The 23846-nt window shown below is 38.3% G+C and overlaps 2 protein-coding genes across 9 annotated transcripts in view; one reads left to right on the plus strand and one right to left on the minus strand.

The window, feature by feature from the left end:
- LOC140277444 (cytochrome P450 26B1-like) overlaps positions 1-23846 on the plus strand; it is a 452169-nt gene that overhangs the window by 198817 nt on the left and 229506 nt on the right. The window lies entirely within an intron of this gene.
- Positions 1-23846, minus strand: part of ank1b (ankyrin 1, erythrocytic b) — a 65514-nt gene that overhangs the window by 25965 nt on the left and 15703 nt on the right. For 6 of the 8 annotated variants that reach the window (XM_072372468.1, XM_072372461.1, XM_072372464.1 and 3 more), the window contains exons 2-25: positions 14225-14326; positions 11761-11859; positions 10978-11076; positions 10593-10691; positions 9392-9577; positions 9093-9191; positions 8835-8933; positions 8525-8623; positions 7895-8092; positions 7464-7562; positions 6988-7086; positions 6581-6679; positions 5496-5693; positions 5230-5328; positions 4901-4999; positions 4482-4679; positions 4206-4304; positions 3760-3858; positions 3555-3653; positions 2712-2804; positions 2435-2507; positions 2224-2244; positions 719-842; positions 406-469 (exon numbers count right to left, since the gene is read on the minus strand). In XM_072372468.1, coding sequence (XP_072228569.1) covers positions 406-469; positions 719-842; positions 2224-2244; positions 2435-2507; positions 2712-2804; positions 3555-3653; positions 3760-3858; positions 4206-4304; positions 4482-4679; positions 4901-4999; positions 5230-5328; positions 5496-5693; positions 6581-6679; positions 6988-7086; positions 7464-7562; positions 7895-8092; positions 8525-8623; positions 8835-8933; positions 9093-9191; positions 9392-9577; positions 10593-10691; positions 10978-11076; positions 11761-11859; positions 14225-14326 — 2643 coding nt within the window. The remainder of the gene's footprint in view (positions 1-405; positions 470-718; positions 843-2223; positions 2245-2434; positions 2508-2711; positions 2805-3554; positions 3654-3759; positions 3859-4205; positions 4305-4481; positions 4680-4900; positions 5000-5229; positions 5329-5495; positions 5694-6580; positions 6680-6987; positions 7087-7463; positions 7563-7894; positions 8093-8524; positions 8624-8834; positions 8934-9092; positions 9192-9391; positions 9578-10592; positions 10692-10977; positions 11077-11760; positions 11860-14224; positions 14327-23846) is intronic. The other 2 variants (XM_072372463.1, XM_072372467.1) reach the window with 1 other exon arrangement.

Raw genomic sequence — 23846 nt, forward strand, 5'->3', positions numbered from 1 at the left:
TTACCCTAACTAAGTAATGTAAGTAATGCTTAAACCAAACCAGGAAGTGAAAAAAAAGTGTAGTCTAGTAAGGTGTTGTCATGTTATTGAACATATTGTATACTGGTCGCAATCACACACCATACAAAGACCTGTGGTTCTGCTTCAGCCAACCACCCCTCCTCCCTCTTTATGAGAAGATACAGTTTCTTAAATGAAAGACTTATGAAAAGAATAATGTCTGCTGAGATGTGGAAACACTCATATGAGTTGTCTTTCCCTTCAGCCTCTGGTAGTCAGTACTGGTCTCTCCTATGAGCTGTATTGAGTGTGAACAAATAACCAATAGGATTGTTTCAGCTCGAGGACTTGTTGGTAACAGAGAAAACCAAACCGAAAGAACAGATGTAACTATGTGAAGAGTACCTGGTCCAGCTGAACTGTCTCTGGTGACACACAGGGGATCCTTGGAATAGCAGGAGAATAGGGCCTGTGGTATAACATAAAGACACAGTCAAATATTCTGCAGCAGAAATTGAAATAAAATCCTTTTCTCACACCGGTGCATGTCACACTTTAAGACAATAAATCACTCAATTGCAAGCACACTCGAATCGCTTTTAAGCTACGTTTTCTGAAGATGTAATGGGAACCATTTGAAACACGTCAATCTAGCACCTAGACTGCTTCGGCTGTAACCTACAGAACTCAGTCCCCGTCAAAAAACCCTAATACTTACGTTGTGCCCACACCACCCTCAAAGTCTCTGAGTGTCTTCTTTGGGGACAGAAAGTCATCATCCTGGTCTTTGAAGTCATCAAGTTTCAAATAACGTGCTCCATCCATTCCGAGCAACTCATCCCCTGTGGACAAAATCAAAAAACGTAAAAAAGAAGGGTAAAGAAGTAAAGACGAAGAAAAAAACTAAAATGAGAAAAAAACAGGTTGCAAGGAGAACATAATAAATCAAGAGAGAAAAGGATGAGACCAAGGGAGTATACAGAAAATCCTACTGATTTCCTAAATCAAGAAAAAAGTGTGCCAATGGAATTAATTTTTCCTCAGTGCATTTCAACTCGTTTATCTATGATGGATATGGATTATTATAATTTATGTTGTAAGTGACAGTTTCTCCAACACTGAGTTTTTCCATCTCAAATCTAAATAGTTTCACTTGATTTGATCCAAAAGTAAAAACCGTAATCTTTACACCGCCATCCTTCCCATCCCTTCACCTTCATGAAACCACAGAAAAAAATGGCCACAAAGCAACTGCAAACATTTTAGTCCAAGCGATGGAGTCAAACCAACAACGACCAGAGCACATGGAAACCAAAAGAGCGAAAGAAGAGGATTGGTAAGACAGTGAGTATTGACACAGTTTAGGACACTGCATGGACGGCAAACTGCAAGGCACCTGGTGACAGCTTTTTTAGTGAGCATGCCCATTAAAGATGAAATCACATGTGGTGATGGTTGTTTCTGTGTAGGAGAAAATACCTCAATTATTAAATAGGAATGGTACCAAAATTATAACCATAACAACAACAATAACACATAAAACCACTTAACAAGACAGAGATGTTTACAGACGATTTAACATCCATCAGTACAAGCTGTTCAGGAACCCCCAAAAATATTAAAGCGATTAAATGAAAGTATTAAAAAGGACCACCAAAACGGATTGCGAAATGAGGCCAGCTTGTCAGAACGCATCCAAAATGTGTTGCAAAAAAGTGATTGGATTTTTTATTGTTTAAAAGCTGAGAGACGGCTGCATAAACAGCTACTGTGTGCTCTGTTTGCAGTGTCACAGCAGCTCCTCAGCATGTGTTTAATCAGCTAATGGGTCAATTAGGGTGGAGAAGGTAGGAGGAAGAGCAACACTGAATTGGAAGGGAGCCGGTTTTGCTCTATAAGCAGAAAAATTGAAATTATGTCAATAAGAAGTCCACAGACACATATGCACTGATCGCTGGTAAAAGGAAATTGTGACTTGAGTACATGCTGATGAAAAACACATTTCTTTATAAAAAAATCAATTTCTGAACAAGACAGAAAGAAGAAGAGAACATAGTTATGATAAAAAGAGATTAAGACAGAGAACAGCAAACAGGGCTGACTTGAGAATAGAACTGATTAGAAAAACATTTAGTGACACAGAGAAAATGAGAGTGTGACTGCAATGACAGAAGTTCACTAGTCACCGGACCGGACAAGGCAGAGTTACAGACACAATCCTACCTAACGTTAGCTGGGCAACCCCTACAAAACAAACGGAAAAAGGTGTTATAAACAGTTTGAAATAAGAGCATTTAAATTCATGGTGGTGCTTCAATATGTCAGCGTATTTCCCATGCAGTCTTCTTCTAGAAAAATAGCACATAAAAGCTGAAAAACAAAAGTCAGTGCTACAGAGTTATTGGGTTTAACATAATCAAGTCATATAGCCTACCTTCGTCTTCGGAAACATCCAAAATCTCATCTACTGTCTCGGGAAAGCTCATCCGATGTTTCTCTGTGGTAATCTGTAAAGAACCAGAGTGAAAATAGATGTATGAAGTACAGCAGAGGCAGATGAAAACAAGAAAATAAAAGACGGAATAGCCTGAATTAGTTTGCAAGCAGGTGAGGGAGCAGAGCGTGACCGATTTGACTGATTATCAAAGTTATCATGTGTCAAAGCATCTTTGTCATGTAGTCGCATGAGCCATGCGTGAAGTGTTGCTCACCGTGGAAACAGACTCCTCGGTAACCAGCTTCAGCACATCTATGACAGAGATGTAACCCAGGCGCTTAGCAATGCCCAGGGGAGATGTCCCATTCTATGCAGACATGTGAGAGATGTTACTAAAAATATTCTGATAGATTTTTTTTTTTAACATCACAAAATAAAATGAGAGCACATTTCAGTCTGTCTGTAGAAGTGCAGAAGTATATTTTCACTACTAACATTTAGAAATGCAAAGACTGCAACAAAAGCAACCTTGTGACATATAAGCCTTCAATGCAGTGGGAAACGTATCCAGCATTTCTGCTTGTTTCTACTTTTCCCTTTGCAGTGAGAAACAAATACAACAATGTGTGTTAATTTTTTCTGGAAAACATGGATGGAAAGTCCGTTCTATATTGAGGCAATGCCACAACAGATTAAAACAGGGTGAAATAAATAAGAAAAAAAACATTGCTTTGCACAACTTTAACCTCTTCAAAATCTGATAACTTCTCACTATGCAAACATGTCAGCTGTATATACATATACATATACATATATATATATATATATATATATATGTATATATGCAATGAAAAGCTCATGAGTAATTCAAGCTAGAGTAATGGATGTGTAGATGGCTGCAAAGCTGTGTGTATGCATATTGCAGCTATGATTACATTTGGATGTAAATTCACAGCTATTTTTGTCACCAGCACCTAATTACACAGACAAGCAAAAAGCTTTGTTGGAAGAGTCAGTTACTCAAGAATCAGCAACTCAATGTGAGTTTCATTTGACATCTATTCATCCACGCCGCACTGCATGTGCAAACTGAGAAAAAGGGATGTGAAAGTCTCACCGAAGTGATTTCATTTGGTTGTGCTCCATGTTTCAGCAACAGGGTGACAATATCAGTGTGGCCCTGTTGAGCTGCCTGGTGCAGAGGGGTGTAGCCCATCTAAAGGTATATGAAAAAGGAGGACTCTTACAAAAGAAGATGAAAAAAGAGACAATAGAGCAGAATCGTTTTTCTTTGACTGAAAAAAAATGCTTGTAGATTTTACCCTCGTCTTGGCATTCACATGAGCCTGCTGCTGCAGAAGGAACTTCACCATCTTGATGTTGCCATAGTGACAGGCCACATGAAGGGGTGTGTAGCCCATCTGAGATGAGAGGAAAAGAGATGAGACCTTAATAATGCCTCCTAAATGGCAGTTTGAATCTTATGTAATCATGTGTAAATACATACAAACACAACACAGCACAAGTTTAAAAATGCACCAAACATAAACAAGAAAGTTATTAGATTAAGACCTATTTAGGTATTCATTTGAATGATTCATCACATGATTTCAAAATACTGTGTTTCATTTCTGAATGTAGCATAGACAAAGAACCTTGGAAAATTACATTGTTTCAGCAAGTGGAAGTCAAGGCCAGCTTTTAATTCAATAGACTAAATATAACAAATTCTGTCATTCTGTGCACTGGTGGAGGTGGTGTAGCTTACCCTTGAAGCAGCATAAACAGATGCACCCTGTTTGACTAGTGTGTCAGCAATGCCCACGTGACCCTCCTGAGCTACAAGATGCAGAGGTGTCAGTCCATTCTGAAAGACAGAAAGATAACCACAAGAGTCTTTCTCAAACACCATCTTTTCTTATGTTTAGATGTATAATAACCATATCTTTTTAATCACATTGTTTCATAAGTTTTCAGAGTGAGAGGATACTTGAGTGAAGTGTCACTCTCTGGGAGAGATGTAGTTAGAACCATTCCAGCCAACCTTGTTTCCTAGATTAACATTGGCCTGCTTGGAGATGAGCAGAGCCGCCATGTCTGGCCTTCCCTCCTGTGAAGCCAGGTGCAGGGGCGTGATGCCTTGGAGGGACTCAGCATTTGGTGATGCTCCATTCTGAAGAAGACAACTGGCCACCTCCATCTGGTTCTGCTTGGCCGCTATGTGCAGAGGAGTGTAACCGTTCTGTAGAAAGAAACAACGACATACAGACACAAACCAGCATGGGTGCTGTTCCTTTTAAGTCCATGTGAACTTCAAATGATGATGTGAGAGAGCACTTGCCACTACAAAGATAGCTGTATAAGTTCTTGTATGTAGCACTCTCATCTGCCAGCGATGGGTTTGGCATGTTATGTCTGGCCTGCTTGTGTGACTATGTGCACACGCATATGTGAGCATCTTACTCGGGCAGTGCTGTGTGCAGATCCTCCCTTGCTGACCAGGAGTTTAACAACATCCAGGTTGTTGTGATGGACGGCCACATGAAGGGGTGTCAGACCATTCTGTTAACCACACACACATACACATGAACATATATAAACTCATGTATATGCAAAACCACACAGAAACATGTATATATGAGACACATACAGTACCATGGCAATCCAGAAATCAGTTCATAGGACAAAATCATTTTTCTGTGGTCTACTTTTTAGGCTGAACCACTTGTAAAATGTGCATGTGTTGCAAATGTTGTTGTTTCCTGAGTACAGACACACACACAGAGACTCACCTTCCCTGCTGCATTAGGGTTGGCTCCTGTCTCCAGAAGGAGCTCTGCCACATCCACCTTTCCATATTTAGAGGCTACATGGAGGGGAGTAAATCCTTTCTGCTCAAAAAAAAAGAAAAAGACATAGCGAGACATTTAGATACTCAAAGATATAAAGATACTGACAGTAGAAGGATGAAAAATTGAAAAAAAATAAAGCACAGGAAGAAAAGTGGCTTCAAATAACAATAGTTAGATTTGATGCTGTGTTTAGTTTCACAATCTACCTTTGTCATCTTGACTTGCTGTGCTCCAGCATCCAACAGTATTCGGATGGTGTGAGCATGTCCTTCACGTGCAGCAATGTGTAAGGGCGTGTGACCTGCAGTTGTAGTCGAGTCTGGGTTGGCTTTGTGCTCCAGAAGCAGATTTACAAGCTCCTTGTGGCCCATACGAGCCGCACAGTGTAGTGGCGTCTGGTCATCCTGGTAAACAGGCGTGAGGAAAATGACCTTTAGGCAGGACATGATATACTACTTTAAGATAAATTATTCTGCCTTTTCAGCCTCTCCCACTTGTAGGATGTCTCAAGTATCTACTTTGAAAGAAGGGTGACTTTTGAGAGAAGCTTAACTTTCTTCATCTTAATCAAAGAAAGGTCTAACATGATTTGCTTTGGAAAATATGATCTGTTCGACAGTTCTGCAGACAATCTTTGGCTCCATATAATTATTCTGCTGTCAAAAATCTGGATGTAATTCTTGGAAGCCCTGGATTGAAAAAGCATGAACACATAACTCCGGTCTTGGCAGCTCTCCACTGGCTCTTTGATTTGAAGATTTTAATTTCAAAGTCTTAAATAGGTTGGCGCCATCTTATTCAACAGATCTTCTAAGCATCCACACCCTGTAACAGCGCTTCGGTCAACCAGACAGTTTCTTTTAGATGCTCTGAGATGTAGAGTAAAACATAGATGTGAAAGAGCTTTTGCAGTGGCTGCCCCAAATCTGTGGAAGAGTTTACCTCTCCACATATGCACCACTAGGACTGAAGACATGTTCATATCATTACTTAAGGCCCATTTCTTGCACTTGGTTTTCTGCTTGAGTAGAGTGTAACACCTTCATCAATTATATAATGTTGCATTGTTATAACATTTTAGCAATAACTCCTATTTTATTTTATATCTTATTGTTTTTACATATATAGTTTTTGTTATATATTCTATGTGATTATGAAGCACTTGGGTCAGCTTTTCTTGTTTTTTTCCTTTTTTTCACATATGGTTCATGAACAATTTGACTTAAGTTGTATATATAAAGACAATGCTTGCTTTGGTTGATAAATGTGATGAAACTTTACAAGCTCATACCTTAGCCTTGGCGTCCACTTGGGCTGCATTCTGCAAGAGGAACTGAGCAACTTCACAGTGTCCTGCTCTGGAGGCCATATGGAGGGGAGTCTCCACTTTCTGGTGTTGATACAGGCAGTCAGTTACTTAAATTATGTAAGGATTTCAACTGTGTACATGTAACTGAGATTTTCATTTAAATGATCAAAAAGCAAATTGCAAATCAAATTGTTGAACACTAACAGAATCAGCCTGTAAATAAAGCTGGTATATTGTAGCCCACACAGAGAAACATCAGTGTTTGAACATCCCAAGTCCCTAACCCTAACTCTTTCATAAAGTTAGAGTAATTATCACTTTGTAACACTATATAATGCTAAAAGATGAACTGTACATCTTTTGTAGGGAGCCAGAAAAGTGGTTCTCACCACATTGGAAGCATTAGGTGAAGCTCCTCTTTGGAGCAGGTTCTTCACTATGTTCAGATGGCCCATGAATGCTGCTACATGTAGAGGGGTGAGACCAGACTGTACGAACACAGAGGAAAGGTCATCAAGTGGATGGTGTTAATAATAATTCCAGCGGTTTGGGCAGCAAAGGACAAAATAACACTTCTTTTTACTTGACATAAAACTATCAGCTTTAAAACATTAGGATACTCAACATCAGCATCTGACAGAGAATATGTTTCTTAGTATATGAAAAGAAAGTACTTTCTTTTTCATTTCAAAGCTACGTCAATTCCATTTGTTCTTCTGATGCTTTATCTCAAATGTGCATAGTACAGGAAGTAATTAAACTAAAAAAAGGCTGCATTATTGAGGTTTTTAATGGTGAAAACTTTTACATCAGTGCAGATAACTGTTAATTTTCAAATTTTTCCTTTGTGGCCACATCATCTCACCTCTGTGACAGCTTCTAAGGAAGCTGAGTGCTTTAGCAGCAGGTCCATTGATCGCATGTGGTTCTTCTTGCAAGCAATGTGAAGAGGTGTGAAGCCATTCTGGGGATAACAAAGAAAAGAGTTTAGGTCTAGATCTGAAAATGTCAGATGTGTTTGCTCTTGCAAGGATTCTAACTTTTCAGTTAGTCAGTAAAGTACGTAACAATGATATGTATGCATACACCAATGGTGTGTTTTAAATCTGATAAGAGAAAATAAGGTCAGCTACAATAGAAACTGAATTTCAGGAGTGGAAAATCTGAACTAAAAGTTTGTGAAACCTACAACAAGAGAAGGTCAAGCTAAATAACCCGAACTTCCTTTCACCTTTCAAACACAGACGATTGATTGATATAACATCTGCCAAAAGCCAAAATCAAACAGTTACTCACCAGAGCACGAGCGTTGGCTTTGGCTCCCTTGTCCAGTAATACTTTGGCCATACGATGGTGACCGCAATGTGCTGCTACATGAAGCGGGGTTAGGTGGTCCAGCGTGATATCATCAATCTCAGCGTTGCATTGCAGTAGCTGTCGAACACAGTCCATGTGATCCCCCTGAGCTGACATGTGGATCGGAGACAGACCGTTCTATCAGAAAAGGATCAAATCAGAGAAAGGAAAAGTTAGGAAGAGAAAGAAGGAATGGACCAATAAAGGCAGGTGAAGGTCAGTTGGAGAAAGATTTCAGTGTTTCCAAAAAAAAAAAGACCTGCGCATGTATCATACTATTTGTAGCAAAGGGTCAATAAGAGAGTCTAGAAAGGATATGGGATACATATTGTGCTGAAAATAACTTGCATATAATCTTACAGGGATAATATCTGCTGAACAGAAATATTCATACTGCAGCTGATCAGGCTCCAAGATGCTCAGTTAACATACCACAGACCAATATAACGTTGATGTCCAAGTTTATTGCAAACTGCTCATTGTCATTGTCAGAGTAACAAGAAAAACTATCAGTGACTGTTGGCAGAAAGCAGCAAGAGGGATTATCAAAAGTTCAATAAATTCATCTACCTTGGTTTTGGCCTGGATGGGAGCACCGTGTTCCAGCAGGATCTCAACAATGCGAACGTGACCATTTCTGGCTGCACAGTGGAGAGGAGTCAGCTCATCCTAAAAATGCATGAAACAAGACAGAGAGAAGTGTGACTGGACAAAAACGTAACAAAACATGAAATGGAGTAATGAGCAAAACAGCTGGGGAATATATCAATGTCATAGATATGGGTATGGAAACTAACCTGCTTAAGCAGTCAAGCACCAGTTTGGCTTTGCTCATTGACAGAGAACCGCAAAACAGTATTACAATACAACTGTACACTACCTTAGTTTTGGCATCAATCTGTGCTCCTCTGTCCAGCAGTAGCCTGACCATCATCACATTGCCCCTCCTGGAAGCTATATGCAGGGGTGTAATGCCATTCTAGTGGAGCAGGGGTAATATATTAGTCACTCTATCTCTCATATCTCAACAAGATAATAACTTAATAGAAGCTGTTATATGTATGTGAAGTATGTTTATGAAAGTGCTGAAAAAGACACCTGGTTTGCACTCTGCATACAAAGCCTGAGACGAACTGACCTTTGGGGTGAAGTTTACATTGGCTCCTCTGTTCAGCAGCAGCTGGGCAACACTCATATTTTCATAGTGAGCAGCAATATGGAGTGGTGTGAAACCAGTCTGCCGAGAACAGGACACAATCGGGACATGAAAATTGGGTGAAAGGAATTAAGAATCAGTTCATAAAGTATAATTTTCAAATAGTAATTAGGATTTTTTTATTTGTTTAGAACCTCTTGTTGCGCATTGTTTCTATCCTTTTTAAACTGCATCGTCATTGTGCACAAAGTAAGACATAATCACAGTGAAAGCACCCCTACCTTGCTGAGTACATCGGCGTTAGGATCGTTCTGCAAAAGGACTGCGGCGGTGCGTGTGTCGTCATTGCGTGCAGCAATGTGCAATGCAGGGAGGCGGACCTTGCCCTTCGTACCATAGTTGATGAGCAGAGCCACAACGTTTTCATGGCCCTGCTGGAGGGCGACAGCAAGGGGCGTGAAACCATCCTGAGGGAGGGGACAAAAAGTAGTACAGATGTAGAAAAGATGCAGTTAGGACATTAATCCCTTCGAAATTACATACAGGTGATAGAAAAGAGCAGGGAACAACAATTTTGCTATGTCAGCACTTTCTCTTAACTCTTTAAAGGAAAGGAGAAATAGTTGTTTCAGGTTTAAAATCTGAAAAATGGATTGCATAGTTTGATTGATAAGGCTTTTGAGCTTTCAGACAATGGATAAAGTGTCAAATTTAACTCATATTGGGCCAATGCTGCTCAACAAGCAGATTTTTTGTTCTTGGGCCAGTAATTGTTTAGGGATTTTATATATCTAAAAGGGAACAAGTGGCAAGACTAATAAAGGAACATAAAAGGGAGGGTAAGGGGAGAGAAAGCACATGGTGACCATGTGTTAATATATTCTTTGAGTGGATGCCTCGGGAGTTGTAATATCCTCTTATCTGATTATTCTCTCTTGTAATTTGAAGAAAAGCCCTCATGCATTAGTGAAGGAAGGAAAAAAAACACATCTTATCCCACTCTTTCATTTTTGCGTAAAACGTCAGTAATGTGCGTCACACAAACAGACACATAAGGAAATGGATGCCTCAGAATGGTAGTTGGGCACATCAGAAAAATGATCTCTTAATGTGGCTCAAAATTATAGCAGTTTTGTCAGCTGGAGGCAGTTTTCCTGTTTCAAGAAAATAAGATAATACGATTCTGTGACTCAGTAAAAGAGAAAACAGTTTAATGAGATGAACATAACCCATTCTTATCCCGCCGCTTAATATTGATATATGGGCCCTCTGTAGCACTCATGTTTGCCATCCGCCTTGCTCTTTACTAAACTCTGATCGGCATCAGAGTTCATTTTCTTTTACTGAACTACAATAAATACATTTCTGACAGTATCTTCCATGCTTAATCCCTGATGTTACAAGAGACACTTTTCAGTGTGTTTGTCAGGAGAATCTGAGACAAAACAAATGATCAAGGACTTGGCTTGAAAAGAAAATTACCTCAGTTGGGAGACTCTGATTGGCACCATTTTCGAGCAGGAACTTGACCACCTCTAGATGGTTCTCTTGTGCTGCCATGTAGAGCGGACTGAACCCTTTCTGGTATGGGATAAAGGCATTATACATGGTCACATATACAAGCATGAAAACCAATGAGATGACCACAAGGGTCTGAGTCTATATTAGAAAATAAGATGAGAGAAAACAAACACACACTGCAGGGAGCATTTTGCACAACAATCCCAGACATACACACCTACACAGACACTGTATTTTCTATAAATAAATACAGAGAGGTTCTATCTCTTCAGCATCTGTGCCACATTTACATTAGATACACAAATATACACGTGTGAATACACAGCAACAACTCGTGGAGACTCACATGTGACTGGGCATTAACATTGGCACCATAGTTGACAAGCTCAGCCACCACTTTCTCCTGCCCTGCCAGCGCTGCAATATGAAGAGCAGTGTTCCCTTTCTAGAGGTCACACAAAAAAATAACCACATAGAAAGTGAGTGAAGGAAATTAAAGGGAATGAGAGGACAATTATGGCAGCCTAATGGCCTAGATCTCTACACTTGGAGCTCAACACCGAAATACATCTACATAAGATAGAAACTCAAGAAAGCAGCACAATTTCATTTATATTTCAGGCATTTAGCTCATCAAGTTCTCAGCAGACACAAAGAATACCTGTAGTATAAATACAGAGTTAGGCATCACAGTGACATAAGCATCCTAATTATATTTTAGAGCACAAGTGTAGGACCCCCCCCCCCCCCCTCAAAAAAAACCCAACAACACTGCAAATGAACACAAGCCAGATAAAAACTGGCTTAAAAGAGTCATTGTGCTTCCAATTTTAAATATGAAAACCATCCAGCTTATTGAAGTTTTCCACAAAAGTGATAGCATCGAAGCGCATCTCAAAAATGAGATTAATTATCCCTCTATGCCTTATTGCTTGTTCATCATTAGTTTAAATACGTTAACATAAGTTTAAATGGTCAAAGGTGTTACAGTAGCTGGTACTTCAACATCACAGATGTTAGTTGCATTGAACTCTGTATTTGATGATTAGCTTGAACTGAATTAGCACAACAGTAAAGGGGGATTTTCTCATTTAAGTTGAGATGCAAACATACAGACAGAGTAGATTACCTTGGTTGTTGCTTCAAGCTCAATGCCAGAGTGTAGCAGCTCCAAGACCATTTTGACATGACCTTCTTTTGAGGCCAGGTGTAACCCGTTGAGACCATTCTTTGGAGAAAAACAGAGACATTAGAGATACACAAAAAGAAATACAGCCTGAAGGGCTCTTGCCAACCCATATCAATAAATAAATATAGCAAAAAACTGCTCTGGTCTTCCTCATTGCTTTCATCATCACAAGTCCTACTCACAGCCACAATCCACTTCACAGAGAAAAATCTGTTTCATTAGAACACTGCCACATGTGGCCATTTTCTCAAACTACACAGGAAACAAAGACCGCTTAAGGACTCACCAATAATACACCCGATGGATTGATGAATAAGCACAAGGACTATTTCATTGTGTCTTTGTGGGTGTTTGTCTAAATGCTCAAATATTATCATCTTAGCCGCAGCCTGCCTGCTGTAACCCATATTGCCACAAGGAGTCTCAGTGATCCACTCTTTTTTCAGGCCTTTCTTCATACTGCAGTGTCACTCATCTCAAGTGGGTAGCACTCTCTCTGCAAGCATGCACACAGTGATGGGAAACACACTATGTATCAGTGACAGTTACACACTTCCTTAAAGGTGTAAACGTGTGACTGAAGCAGATACACAGTGAGACAAAGCCTTATTTACAAAGAGGAAGCTCCAGTGCCCATCCAGACCCTCGCCACAAACATATAAAAAAAATCATATACACTTATGCAAATTGCACATCGGTGGAAGGCAGTCACTGCAGATGCCTGAATAAATACAGGTGAAGACAGGAACAAAGAGGGTGCTGACAATCGCCTACAGGTTTGTGGATATAGCAAGGACAAGTTACTGGTGCAGACATCACAAATAAAATAACACAGCTGCCCTTGTCTCAGCTGAGAATAAAATAACTATCAATATAACAGGAAATTAAAGAAGAAAAGAAAAATAACTGAATACAGGTAAAAGAGGGAAAAGACTCATAGCAATTGTGGGTATGAAATGTAATTACTGCTGATGTTATCAATAGGAAGTATTTAGCTGATAACAATCTTAGGACACAGTTTATAACAATGTTGAACTTAAATATACAAGAATCCCATTTCCCATTTTGGCTACCTATTCTAATTGCCAGGGTGCCAAATACTGCAGTTTTTATCAAAGCCTTTGGTCTCTCTGAGACACCCACCAAGGGGGTTCTGTGTCAATACTGACTGCTGATGCAATAACTGCAAAAATATTAGACGCCAACAGCAAACGTCACTGTGGACTACAAATTTATTAATACATGACAAGGTCCTCAAAACATGGCTGGAGGGGCTATGGGGAGAAGTTACAGGACTTACAGACATGATATACAAGTTCACTCGTTTTTTGTTTTCAGTTTCTTTCACGGTTTGGCACTTTGGAAATTGATGCAGGAATACACTGCCTTGTTACGTTTACACGACACACTGAAGGCTGATGCTGGAGGCTACCTTCTGCACTGATTTGTGATACCAAAGAGTTCTGATAAACTGCAGCATATGACGTCATATGAGTGAGAGCTGGCTGCCCACATCTGTTCTTTGTATCTCATCTCCCACAGACTGGGCAGTCTGTCATACCACTCTACAACCTCCCTGAATGTAGCAGAATACTAATGAAAATGTGTTTAGTCCACACATTTTTATATCCGTTTTTCTAGACATTCGGTATGCATGGATTTTTTTCCCAGTTAGGATCTTAATACAACAAGGTGTAAAGGAACAGACAGTAAGGTTGGAGATTTAGAGAACTAAAATCTAATATGCTCAATTATTCATGTTCACTACTTTACACAAAGACAGAGAATAAGGAGGTCTAGGGAGTCATAAATGTTTAATTTCATTTTGAGTGTTTTATTTTACACACTTAGCTCATTCTCTTCTCTCATTATTATAACTACAGTAAGTAAGTGCTCAAGGTGATAAAATTAAGAACTATTTTCTATTTAGCCCATGACCTTCTTATCAAGGGGAAGGTTTTTACTTTCCCATGCTGTAGTGTGAACACACACATGTCTGGTAGTTTTAATGAAACTCTTCCTTTGTGAGTTTGTCAGATGCAACTAGTGAATAATTCAGTCAATTAAATTTTAATTAAATGATGTATTTATAAGGATGTTCACACAACAAACTCGATACAAATGGTTTACTACATTTGGACTGATGTTCAAGTTTTATCCAAAAATACTCAGTATCACATATCACTTTTTGTAATTGAATACAGTGTAAGAATTGCTGTATAAGCTGTTATTTCAGTCACATGCTGTGAATACTAACTAAATGTCATGACAGATTTTGACATGACTCATAATTTAATTCACTGTTTTTATTAATTGAAATCTGTGGGTGGCATCATTCATACTCCCATTGACGCAAACTGTTTGTTGCATCGCTGTTCAGGTGAATTTACTGAAGCTATCTTACTTGATTAGCTATGTTGATGTCAATTCCATTCTTGATGTGATCCAGGGCCTTGTCCAGGTTCCCTGAACGAGCTGCACGCAGAAAGCTGGTGGTTGCATCGGCCTGCAATGATAACAAAAAGAAGAGAGGAAAATAGTATGTTGGTATATAAATAAACAAACTGATATCTCAGTGCACTTAGAAACTCGCATGTGGTAAAGAGTCACTGCTCAGGGCAGAAACACATTCATGCTATGCCTACCTCCAAAGTTACAAAAATAGGAAACAAATACAAAAACAGCTAATTTTCAACTATTTTCAATTTTCAACTAGCACAAATAAACAATAAGACAATAACTGTTCCAAAAATATCTAGAATTTAAGATGTAACAATGAAAGCCCCATTCAAGTTACACATATTATTCCATTATAATGTATAATGTATGTATGTATAATGTATATATAATGTATGGTAAAAACCTTAAAAATAAGATACAAGGCAGTATGCAGGAAATATGATACTCATTTTCATCTGTTGCTCCTCTTACCCTTTGTAAGAGGCCTTACAGCCCAGTTTTGCCTACGCTTGGCACGATTTCATGGAACACTCTGCCACAAGCTCCACTGTTTGTCTGATCTCAGGCAGGAAAGCTTGTGCGATTCGTGTATTGGCGCGTGTCAGTGTTTATACGCCCACTTCGGAATTCATTCATCGGCCAATAATGCAACTGACCTGGACAATGAGATGTTTACTATGCCCTGAAGAGGAGATCAGCCATGCCATGGTGTACTCTAGATCCTCTCTCCACCCCTGTCACCAGTAAAATTATGAATCCATGTCAGCCGTTATTCCCAAGTGGTTTAATTATACAGAATTGCTGAAAGATACGCCTGCCCTTTTCAAATGACAGACACATCTTATATCTTTTATTTAAGATTCTCGTGACTCATGAGGTGTGATGCATTGGGAAGCAATGTTCTGTTTTTGTGATCTATTTACTACATTCGTTTTTTTTAATCTAGCATAGAAATAAGATTTTTGTTTTTTAACAACCTGTTTGCAATCCAACACTTCTGTTATTTTCCAGGTCAATCCAAAAAAAGTAGAAAACAGACGAGAGAATTATTTCTGCATTCATAGTGATGGGGAATATTGTGAATCATCTTCAGATGGGCAAAATGTGCAAAGCTTAGTCTTAAATCTAATTTCTTCTTTACCATAGACTTTGGTACGTCAGATTGAGCTATATTTTTCACTACGCCACTATATATATTTACTGTTGTGTGTCTTTCTGTTTACAAGCCTACATTCTCCTCAGTTGTGAAGTTGTCAAAAAAGACATTACACATGTATAGACAGTTTAGAAAAGAATATAAGGAACTAGAAGAGCATGAAAGTCTTATCTGTCACTGGAGAGAACTCAAATTCAGGAACTCAGGAGGAAGCCAGATGAAGTTCAAAAAGAAAATAATGATAATTACTGGACAGGAAGCAAGTCAAGCAAAAAGCAAAAAACTAACTGGACTGAGCAAATGATAACCATTTCAAAATTAATCAGGAAGTCAGGCTCTCAAATACAGAACATCAAAATCAGAAAGCCAGAAATTTAAACAAAATTACAACCAGAACCACTGACTACAACAGTATGATGACATTACACCACAGACTTTCACACCAGAGAACTAACCTACAGACAAAAAAAAGTGTTACATTCTCACAATTTTTGCACCTTTGTTGTTGCATCACAACACATGAAAAGCAACAGAATCTATTTGAAATCTGGTTTATTTTCCTTGAACATGTGGGTTACAGTAGACCATACTTTCCCAAAGAGAACTATGAGACAGGACTTCAAATACTCCTTGTCAGTGAGAAGAACCTTCCCACTTAACAATCCACAGTGTTGGAGCTGTTTATAAGAAAGGTGACAGACACCTCTATGAGTCTCTATTTTTAGAACACTGTAAACCAAAATGAAAAATGATTCCGTACAGTGCAAAAGTATTTAAAAATGTATTTTTAACCTCTCATTGCAGCTTTTTCAGGGCTCAGTTAAACAGAGACAGGTATTATGACTTTAATTCTACAGCCAAAAGCTATTCTAAACTTTACAGTTTCAAATTTCCCTTTGTTTTAAACCTGATGTTTTTCTTCCTCTGTGTTGTTCTGCTTTCATGACATGTACCGTGTTACTGATTACTCTTGTGCCTCCTCATGTCAATGATTCCACACCCATGCCTCATCTTTTTCTATATACATTTATTGGGTAGCATTAACTAATGTCAATTAGTGGCTGTTGAGGTCTGGTAAGAATTTCCAGAAACTACTCAAAAAATTCTTGCTGCTGTCAGAGCAGATTCCATTTACTTTCTTGCTCAACTACCGTCTCAGTAATTTCTCCATTTTCTATCACTCCCTCTATCCATTCTCTCATTTTTCTTCTGCACTTCAACTTTATTTGCAATCATCCTGTAAGTTACACCAAATAATCAAATCGCCAATACTCCTCCCTTTGCACCATGCCTTAATGCTCTCTACCTCTAACCTGCCTCCAAACAAATCAGATTTTACTTTCACCGCTTTCTTCTTTCTCATGTTTACATATTCTGCTGTATTTTCTCATATTCATGCCTTAACCATCATTCTTTTTGTTGTTTCAGAGATTAATGGGCTTACTGCTTCAACAGATTCCAGTATTACTTTGTTATTTGCATAATGCATCCAATGAACACTGCCTAAGGTCACTGTTTTTTTAAGTTTATTTCATTTGTGTAAGACAGTAGATATGTTGATCTATCATCAAGCCAAATCAAAGACAATGAAACAATACGATCTGCTGCTTTGCAGAGGTATTTTTTGCTGTGTAGATAACGCAACGTCTTCCTCTGAGAACCAATGTGGCATAAAATACATAAGATTAATTTCAAGTGAACTTTTTCTTTAGTTGAAGAGCTAAATTGTTTTCTGAAGCCTGAGAACGTTATGGGTATGTTTGAGTTTTAATGCTAATGCTTTCAAGTTTTATATGAAGTTGCCAGACTAATTAATTACATTATGAAGCATATGTATTTCATTCAGAAAAATTGTGAACATTTGTGGGAGGCTCCTCATTATTAGGTGGTACTTTGAGTGATGCTCTAATGCATATTGTCCAAATTGGCATGAGCTAAAATAACCAAGATAAGTCTACAATTTTGGACAATTGGACAAGGCACTAAAAAGCACTTTTTTTTCAAACCTTTAGTTTTTGAAATCTTAAATCAGATCTGTCATTCTTAACTTTTTCTGTTTACTTTTACTGATGATTCATGTATTGTCAACAAAGTATAAAGTCACAGGAAATATTCAGTAGTTAAATAGAAAGAGAGATTTTGTCAAAGCTCTAAGAAATCCCACTGCAACTGATGACCAAACAAAAAGATAGCATAGAGGAAACAAGAGATGTGTAAACAACACTGAACAAGAGCATCATATTTATTCTGTTATTAAAAAGCCATAATCCTGCAACTTTGGCCAAAACCTCTCAGCGGCCACTGGTGACCTGATGGTGACATCAGAGCTCAAACCAAATGAGACTAAAGAACATCACTCATGCAAAACACATCTGTTTCATATGTGCATTCAATATAATGCATGCATGTACTCTGTTTATTGAAACTTGCTTTTTCCAAGTGACATTTTGGCCTTTTATTTTACACAATACAACACACAACATGTCCGTTAACTGACTGTCTTGGTAGACTGGATGTAGTTTGCATGACAGCACCATTTACTTTTTTCCTATTTAATCTTTTTTCACTGCAAAAAATCCTGTGATTGCACACAAACTTGGAAACTAAAGCAAACGGCTCCACACATGTGCATACACAGAAGCGCAGAGTGCTGGGAAACACACAAATGGTGCAAGCAACACAAGTTGTAAGAGAAAATATAAAATAACAAATAAGTCATGAAGAGGAACTGGTGATTATAGCAAAATGTAATCTGCACATGTCAATATTTAACATTCATGTGACAGATTTCATGATTGCTGTCATCAGATAATGATACAGAATATTTTGTCAATATCCAGTGCAGCATTCAAACGTTTAACTTTCCCCCCAGATACAGGCACTCAATCTGAATATCACAGCCTCTCTGTCCTGGCAGCATTTGATGATTTTCTGCACTGTGGGGCTACTCTGACAGAAGTCATTGGCAGAATGCTGAATATCTGTACATATTGTAGTGACAGCTTCTGTCACTTTTGATTTTGAAATCAGTCCTTGTGTCTCTTCAAGTCCTTTCCAGAGTTCAACATGCATCCCATCTCCTTTTGCACCATAACTCCTTTTGTGCCATAACTTGGTAGAAACTTGCAATACGAGTTACTTTGTTCAACACAAGTTCACCTGGATTTGTTTGAATTGTTATGAGATCATCTGAAATTTTTCATACAATTCAAGTTCTACAGGATATGAGTCTTAAAATGAAAAAGACAAACCACTTTCAATGTACTTCCTCTGCAAAAAAACAACACATATTATACACATACAATGTTAGGACTTTATCTTTCTTATTATTTCAATACAAACTACTCTAAGTCTATTTTAAGGAATGTATATGTTAAAAAGTGACAACAACTGAGTCATAGGGGCAAAAACAGTCCATCTCATTAAAATGATCTAGAATAGGTTAAGTAGTAGAGATGGATCTGAGACAGATAATTTGGGTCTGTAATGAAAAGCACTGGTGGACAGTAAGTGATTACTTTTGTGGATGAAGGAGCAGTGGCTCTTTGTCACTGAGGGAATATACAAGAAAATCATTAACGTAATGATAAAACAATACAGATTAAGACAGATTACCTTCAAATGCTCACACAAACACACATACAGCTCAACACTAAAAATAGCTGCATTGACGCCACAGTACGTTAGTGTTGGCATCAACAGGGAAGGGTGATGGATCACAGTAATGAACCCTCATGGGTTTTAACAAAGACCCACTTCTACCACAGAGGACAGACTCCCAAGCAAGCTCTTGCACACACATATAATAGGGGCAGACACAATAGATAACGATGCAGAGTCCCATAGAGCAGGGTAGATGTGCAAATAAAGCCATGGTACACATGATTCAAAAAGCAGCTGGAGGCCCCTGTTGTGAAATGTATCGCAAAATTATGAAAACTTGGGAAAATGGATGGATCGGTCCCACTCCCTCCAAAAGTGGAGTTGTTCATAACATCCTTCACCACAGATTCAAAGAGAAAGAAACCTCCACACCAGGAGGTGTCACTTGTGGCAGATGCACTATGGAGCACAAAGATGCATTTAAATACGCAACCTAATTTAGCACTCATAACATTACTGGCACACCTCTAAACTTGCTGTGGGTAAGTGAAAAATGTCTTTACAGGAAGACCCCTCTGAGCTCATTAAACTCTGATCAGCATAATTGCATAAAAAAAAATCAAATTTAAAGCTCAATTTTGTGTTGAATCACATCTTGCAACTTTTGTCCTGTTCTTATCTGAAACATATGGAGTTCAGCTATTTTCCAAAGACACTTCACAACAAATTGCCTGGTGCGTGGTCATCTGCAGAGAAACAAACAAATAATAAACTGGTGCCTGGTGCCTGTTGTTCATTCATATCTGATAATTAATATTTGGAACAACATCAGTGACGGAGCTGCAGATGAACGAAAAACAAACTGAGATAAAATCAATCTGTGAAATTAAGTTAATGAATTATCTTGTTTATTGGATACGTTGTAGCCTCTAACCATGTTTTCAGTAGTTGATGAATGCTTTGTTGACTCCCTTTTATGGGCAATGCAAGCTGCAAAGAACTGCTTTAAGTAACTCTGAAGGCCTTTATAATACTGACTGATAAGAACTGTGTAAATCATTTGTGAACAAATTGCTTACTTTTAATTAGTTGCAAATTACAATAGTAGCATCAGTTTGTCATTGTGATGTCACGATTCCACATTTACACTCAAGAAATAGGAGATGTGTTAAAGAGCATGCCTATGACTGGCAAGATGAAGTCGCTGCACTTAGAATGAAAAATCAATAGAGTCTACAGAGTGGGAGCTGACCCAGTACTGATGGATAGATGGTGTGAGTGTCTGAATATGGGATGGAGTGCTGAAAACATGCAAGCCTTATCGGCCATACAGTAAAGTATATACATTAAGTGATGTATGCTGAATCTAAGTGTAGGTGGAAGCACATATGCAGCCACACAAGCAGGAAATGACTGAAAGTTAATCAATTGATCCAATAGTCATGATGACAGACTTGTTGTGGAAATAAAAATAATGATTAATTATGAATAAATAACATGTTTATCTTCTGCAGTGTGGCTTTCTAAAGCTCTAAACTGCTCAAAGAAAGACTGTTTAGCTAGCTATGACTTTGAGCTACCAAATACTAAGATATAGTGTTGGCTTGCATGCAAGTTGATCACCTAACTAAGAGAATAATAAATAAATCCTTTTGTGTCACCTTAGCATCAGTCTTTTTGATAAAAAGACTACATGCATCAAAGCTTGGTTTAACTATACAAAAGGTAATGTATCATTGAGGATTGTATTGCTAACAGCTAACATGCTAATTTTAGTTGAGCACATCAGATTCCCTCACCTGAGATCAGTTTTGTGGCAGAGCATATTTCTGGGATGACAAAAAAATTAATGTTAAGTGCAGAGTAGCCTAATAGCAAAAAACTAACCCATGGCCAGAATCAAACTATCAAAGCTCCAAGTCCGCAGAACAGTGATCATGTAAAGCTGATCTACTCTTTATCTTAAAAATAAATGTAAAAACAATTCAAACCTGAAAAAAAGACAGAAATGAGATGAATATATTTTGCAGCGCACGAAAATCTCCTTTTCCCTCCTGAAACAATGAGACACATCAAAATGAGGATCTTCCTGTTGTCTTCTCTGTCTCTGTGCTAAAAATGAGCTTCTGAAATATTTATAGCCTCTGTCAGGCCACTTGCTTCTGCAGCCCATTGCAATCAAAGCATGCTTTCCCTTATTTTTTATTTATTTTTCTAAGTTGATGTCTAAATGCATGCACATCACACACACACACACATATTGCATGCTGATATTTGGAGCATAGACAATTCCCACAGACAAATACATAAAACATGAATAAAGATAAACGGTGAGAAATGGGGCACACAAAAATACAAATACACATATGTCGTGTATATGAGCACATCATCAATGTTACAAAACTTAGCGACAGTCAGGATTTTATTCAGGGATACATATTTAAATGCCACACCTACTGTTCTGATCTTAGTCATGATTTCATGTGTCAGAAAGCTTAAACATCATTTTCCATTACACAGGAAAACACATATTTAGATTTTTTTGTTAAATATATTTTATCCCCCAGATGTGTGTTCCAAAAAAAAATGTAAAAGTTAAATATCTGCCTTAAAATTAAGCTCTGATAACTATTTTAAGCTCAACATTTTACTATTTTTCTTTTGTAACTTTCTCAGTGTGCACTACGTTCATACTCTGAAGAGACTGAAGCACATCGTCTTTCATGTTGAAGATTTTGATAATAAGAGAGAAATCTGTTCAGGCAGCAGATATAGACATTTTGCCTTTCAGTTCGCAGTTCTATCTGGTACTGCTTCTTCATGACCACTACTTTTCACTTTACTACTCCATTACTGTAAAATGTATTTACCTGTGCAGAACATACAAGAGCAGAGATGGTAAGATACAATAAAGTGACAGAGCAAGACAGCCCTGGACTCCTGAATTCTCAAGCACTGCTTAATTCAGTCAGCATAGCCTATCCACTAATTTCTTGTCATTGCTCCTTTAGTCTGTTTCTTCCCTTCTTGAGTTCTCCCTCTTCTCGTGCAGCTTTGTGAAGCCCACCCCTCCAATCTGCCTCCTCTCTCTCTCTTTTCATAATCTTTCAATATTTATGAGCACTGCAGAAATGCTACAAGCAAAGCATGCTGGGTAAAGCTGTCTCTCAGAGTCTGCTCCTGACGTCATCACTTTGTGTTGACATTCTGGGCTCCCAGCCCTGTTTTAGTATCATAACCAAAGTCAAGTTCAATGCCAGCACAACTGATGTCTGAAAATGTATTTTAATAGCAAAAAGGAGGCAGTGCATCATCAATGAATTACCACATAACTACCACAAAAAAGGACTTATTTATAGGAGACCAGTGTTTGTCACTATATCTCCTGATTCAGGAAGTATCAAAATAACCTGCTTTTGATGTTTCAGTGTTCATTAAAGCAATCAACAACAAAAAGGAATTACTTTTTGAAATATAAAAACACAAGCACAAATTTTCTTGTCAATACTTTCTTTGTGTTTTTATGCCATTCTTTTAGTAATGATATCGTCCATGGTCGTCATCACTGAGCCTTATTTGGTTCAGCGTACAGCATATGCCCAAGCTGAAATCACAGCTTCAGAGTGCCACAGTCTTGCCTGAAGCTGTTTAGATGTCTCGTGTGGTGCTTCTTCGACAAACCACACCAACCTTCTCAGACTCCTCTTATTGAGTTCCTCGTTGATAACATGTTCTGGAAACGTTTTAATGATTTTATGACATTCTTGCAAATATCATGTTGCTGCCATCAATTCAGGATGAGATAATATTTTTCATGAAATGGGGATTCAATATGTTTTCTTTGTTCTATAGTAAATGATTTGAAAATCATTGCATTGTGTTTTTATTCACATTTTACACTCTGCCCCAATTTTTGGGGAATTTTAGTAATCAGTCTTAGACTATCCCAGGACTGATGTTTAGTGTATGGCAGAGTCCTTATGATAAGACAGGAAACCTGAAGCTTGAATAAGACATTGTGTATACCCAATGTGTGATGTTCCAACCCCTAACTATAGATTTACCAGCATGCAAATGTTCAATGCATATTAATTTACACCATGACTATGTATTTTTAACACCTACCCATTCGCGACTGAGAGTGAGTAAAAAGTTCAAGGACTGTGGATAACATTGGTTGAGATGAGTCTCGATCACTGATCTCTTGTAGGGAAGTTGGCACACGTAAACCTCTTAAACCCTCCTACTCCCCCTTAAGTGTTTATGGACAAATAAATAGTGCTGAATGGGTACACTATCGTGTAATGAGATGTCAAATGTCCATGTCATCACATAACAAGCTGTGTAACATTGATGTCATGACTGAGGTGTTTGAAATGATAATAAATCATAATACATGATAGATACAGTAGAATTAGATTTCAAAACAAGGGCAGTTGGAAAATATCTTAAATTTTATAGAAAACAGTTCTTTGTGAATAAAGAGTAGAGACATGCAGACACAGAGAAACAGCAAAAACAGAAACAGCAGTAAAAAGGAAGACATGAGGAAAAAGGGACAAATTAGCTGTTAAGGTATTGTGATCAAGACACTGGGAAATAGAGGGCAGGCACAAAATAGAAAGCTGGACAGAGGTGTCACAGAAGTCACGTGTTGAGGCAACCTATCTGTGTGTAACAGGAGCGGTAGATGTCTTGGAGCAACGAATCCCTAATGAGATTTTCTTCTTACTTGCATTACTTTGACAGGGAGAAGTCAGGGGTCATGGTCAGATTCAGAATTCGCACCTATAGGGACTGTTTGGGA

This window comes from Leuresthes tenuis, unplaced genomic scaffold (genome assembly GCF_036924035.1).
Source record: "Leuresthes tenuis unplaced genomic scaffold, fLeuTen1.0.hap1 SCAF_19, whole genome shotgun sequence".
NCBI lineage: Eukaryota > Metazoa > Chordata > Actinopteri > Atheriniformes > Atherinopsidae > Leuresthes > Leuresthes tenuis.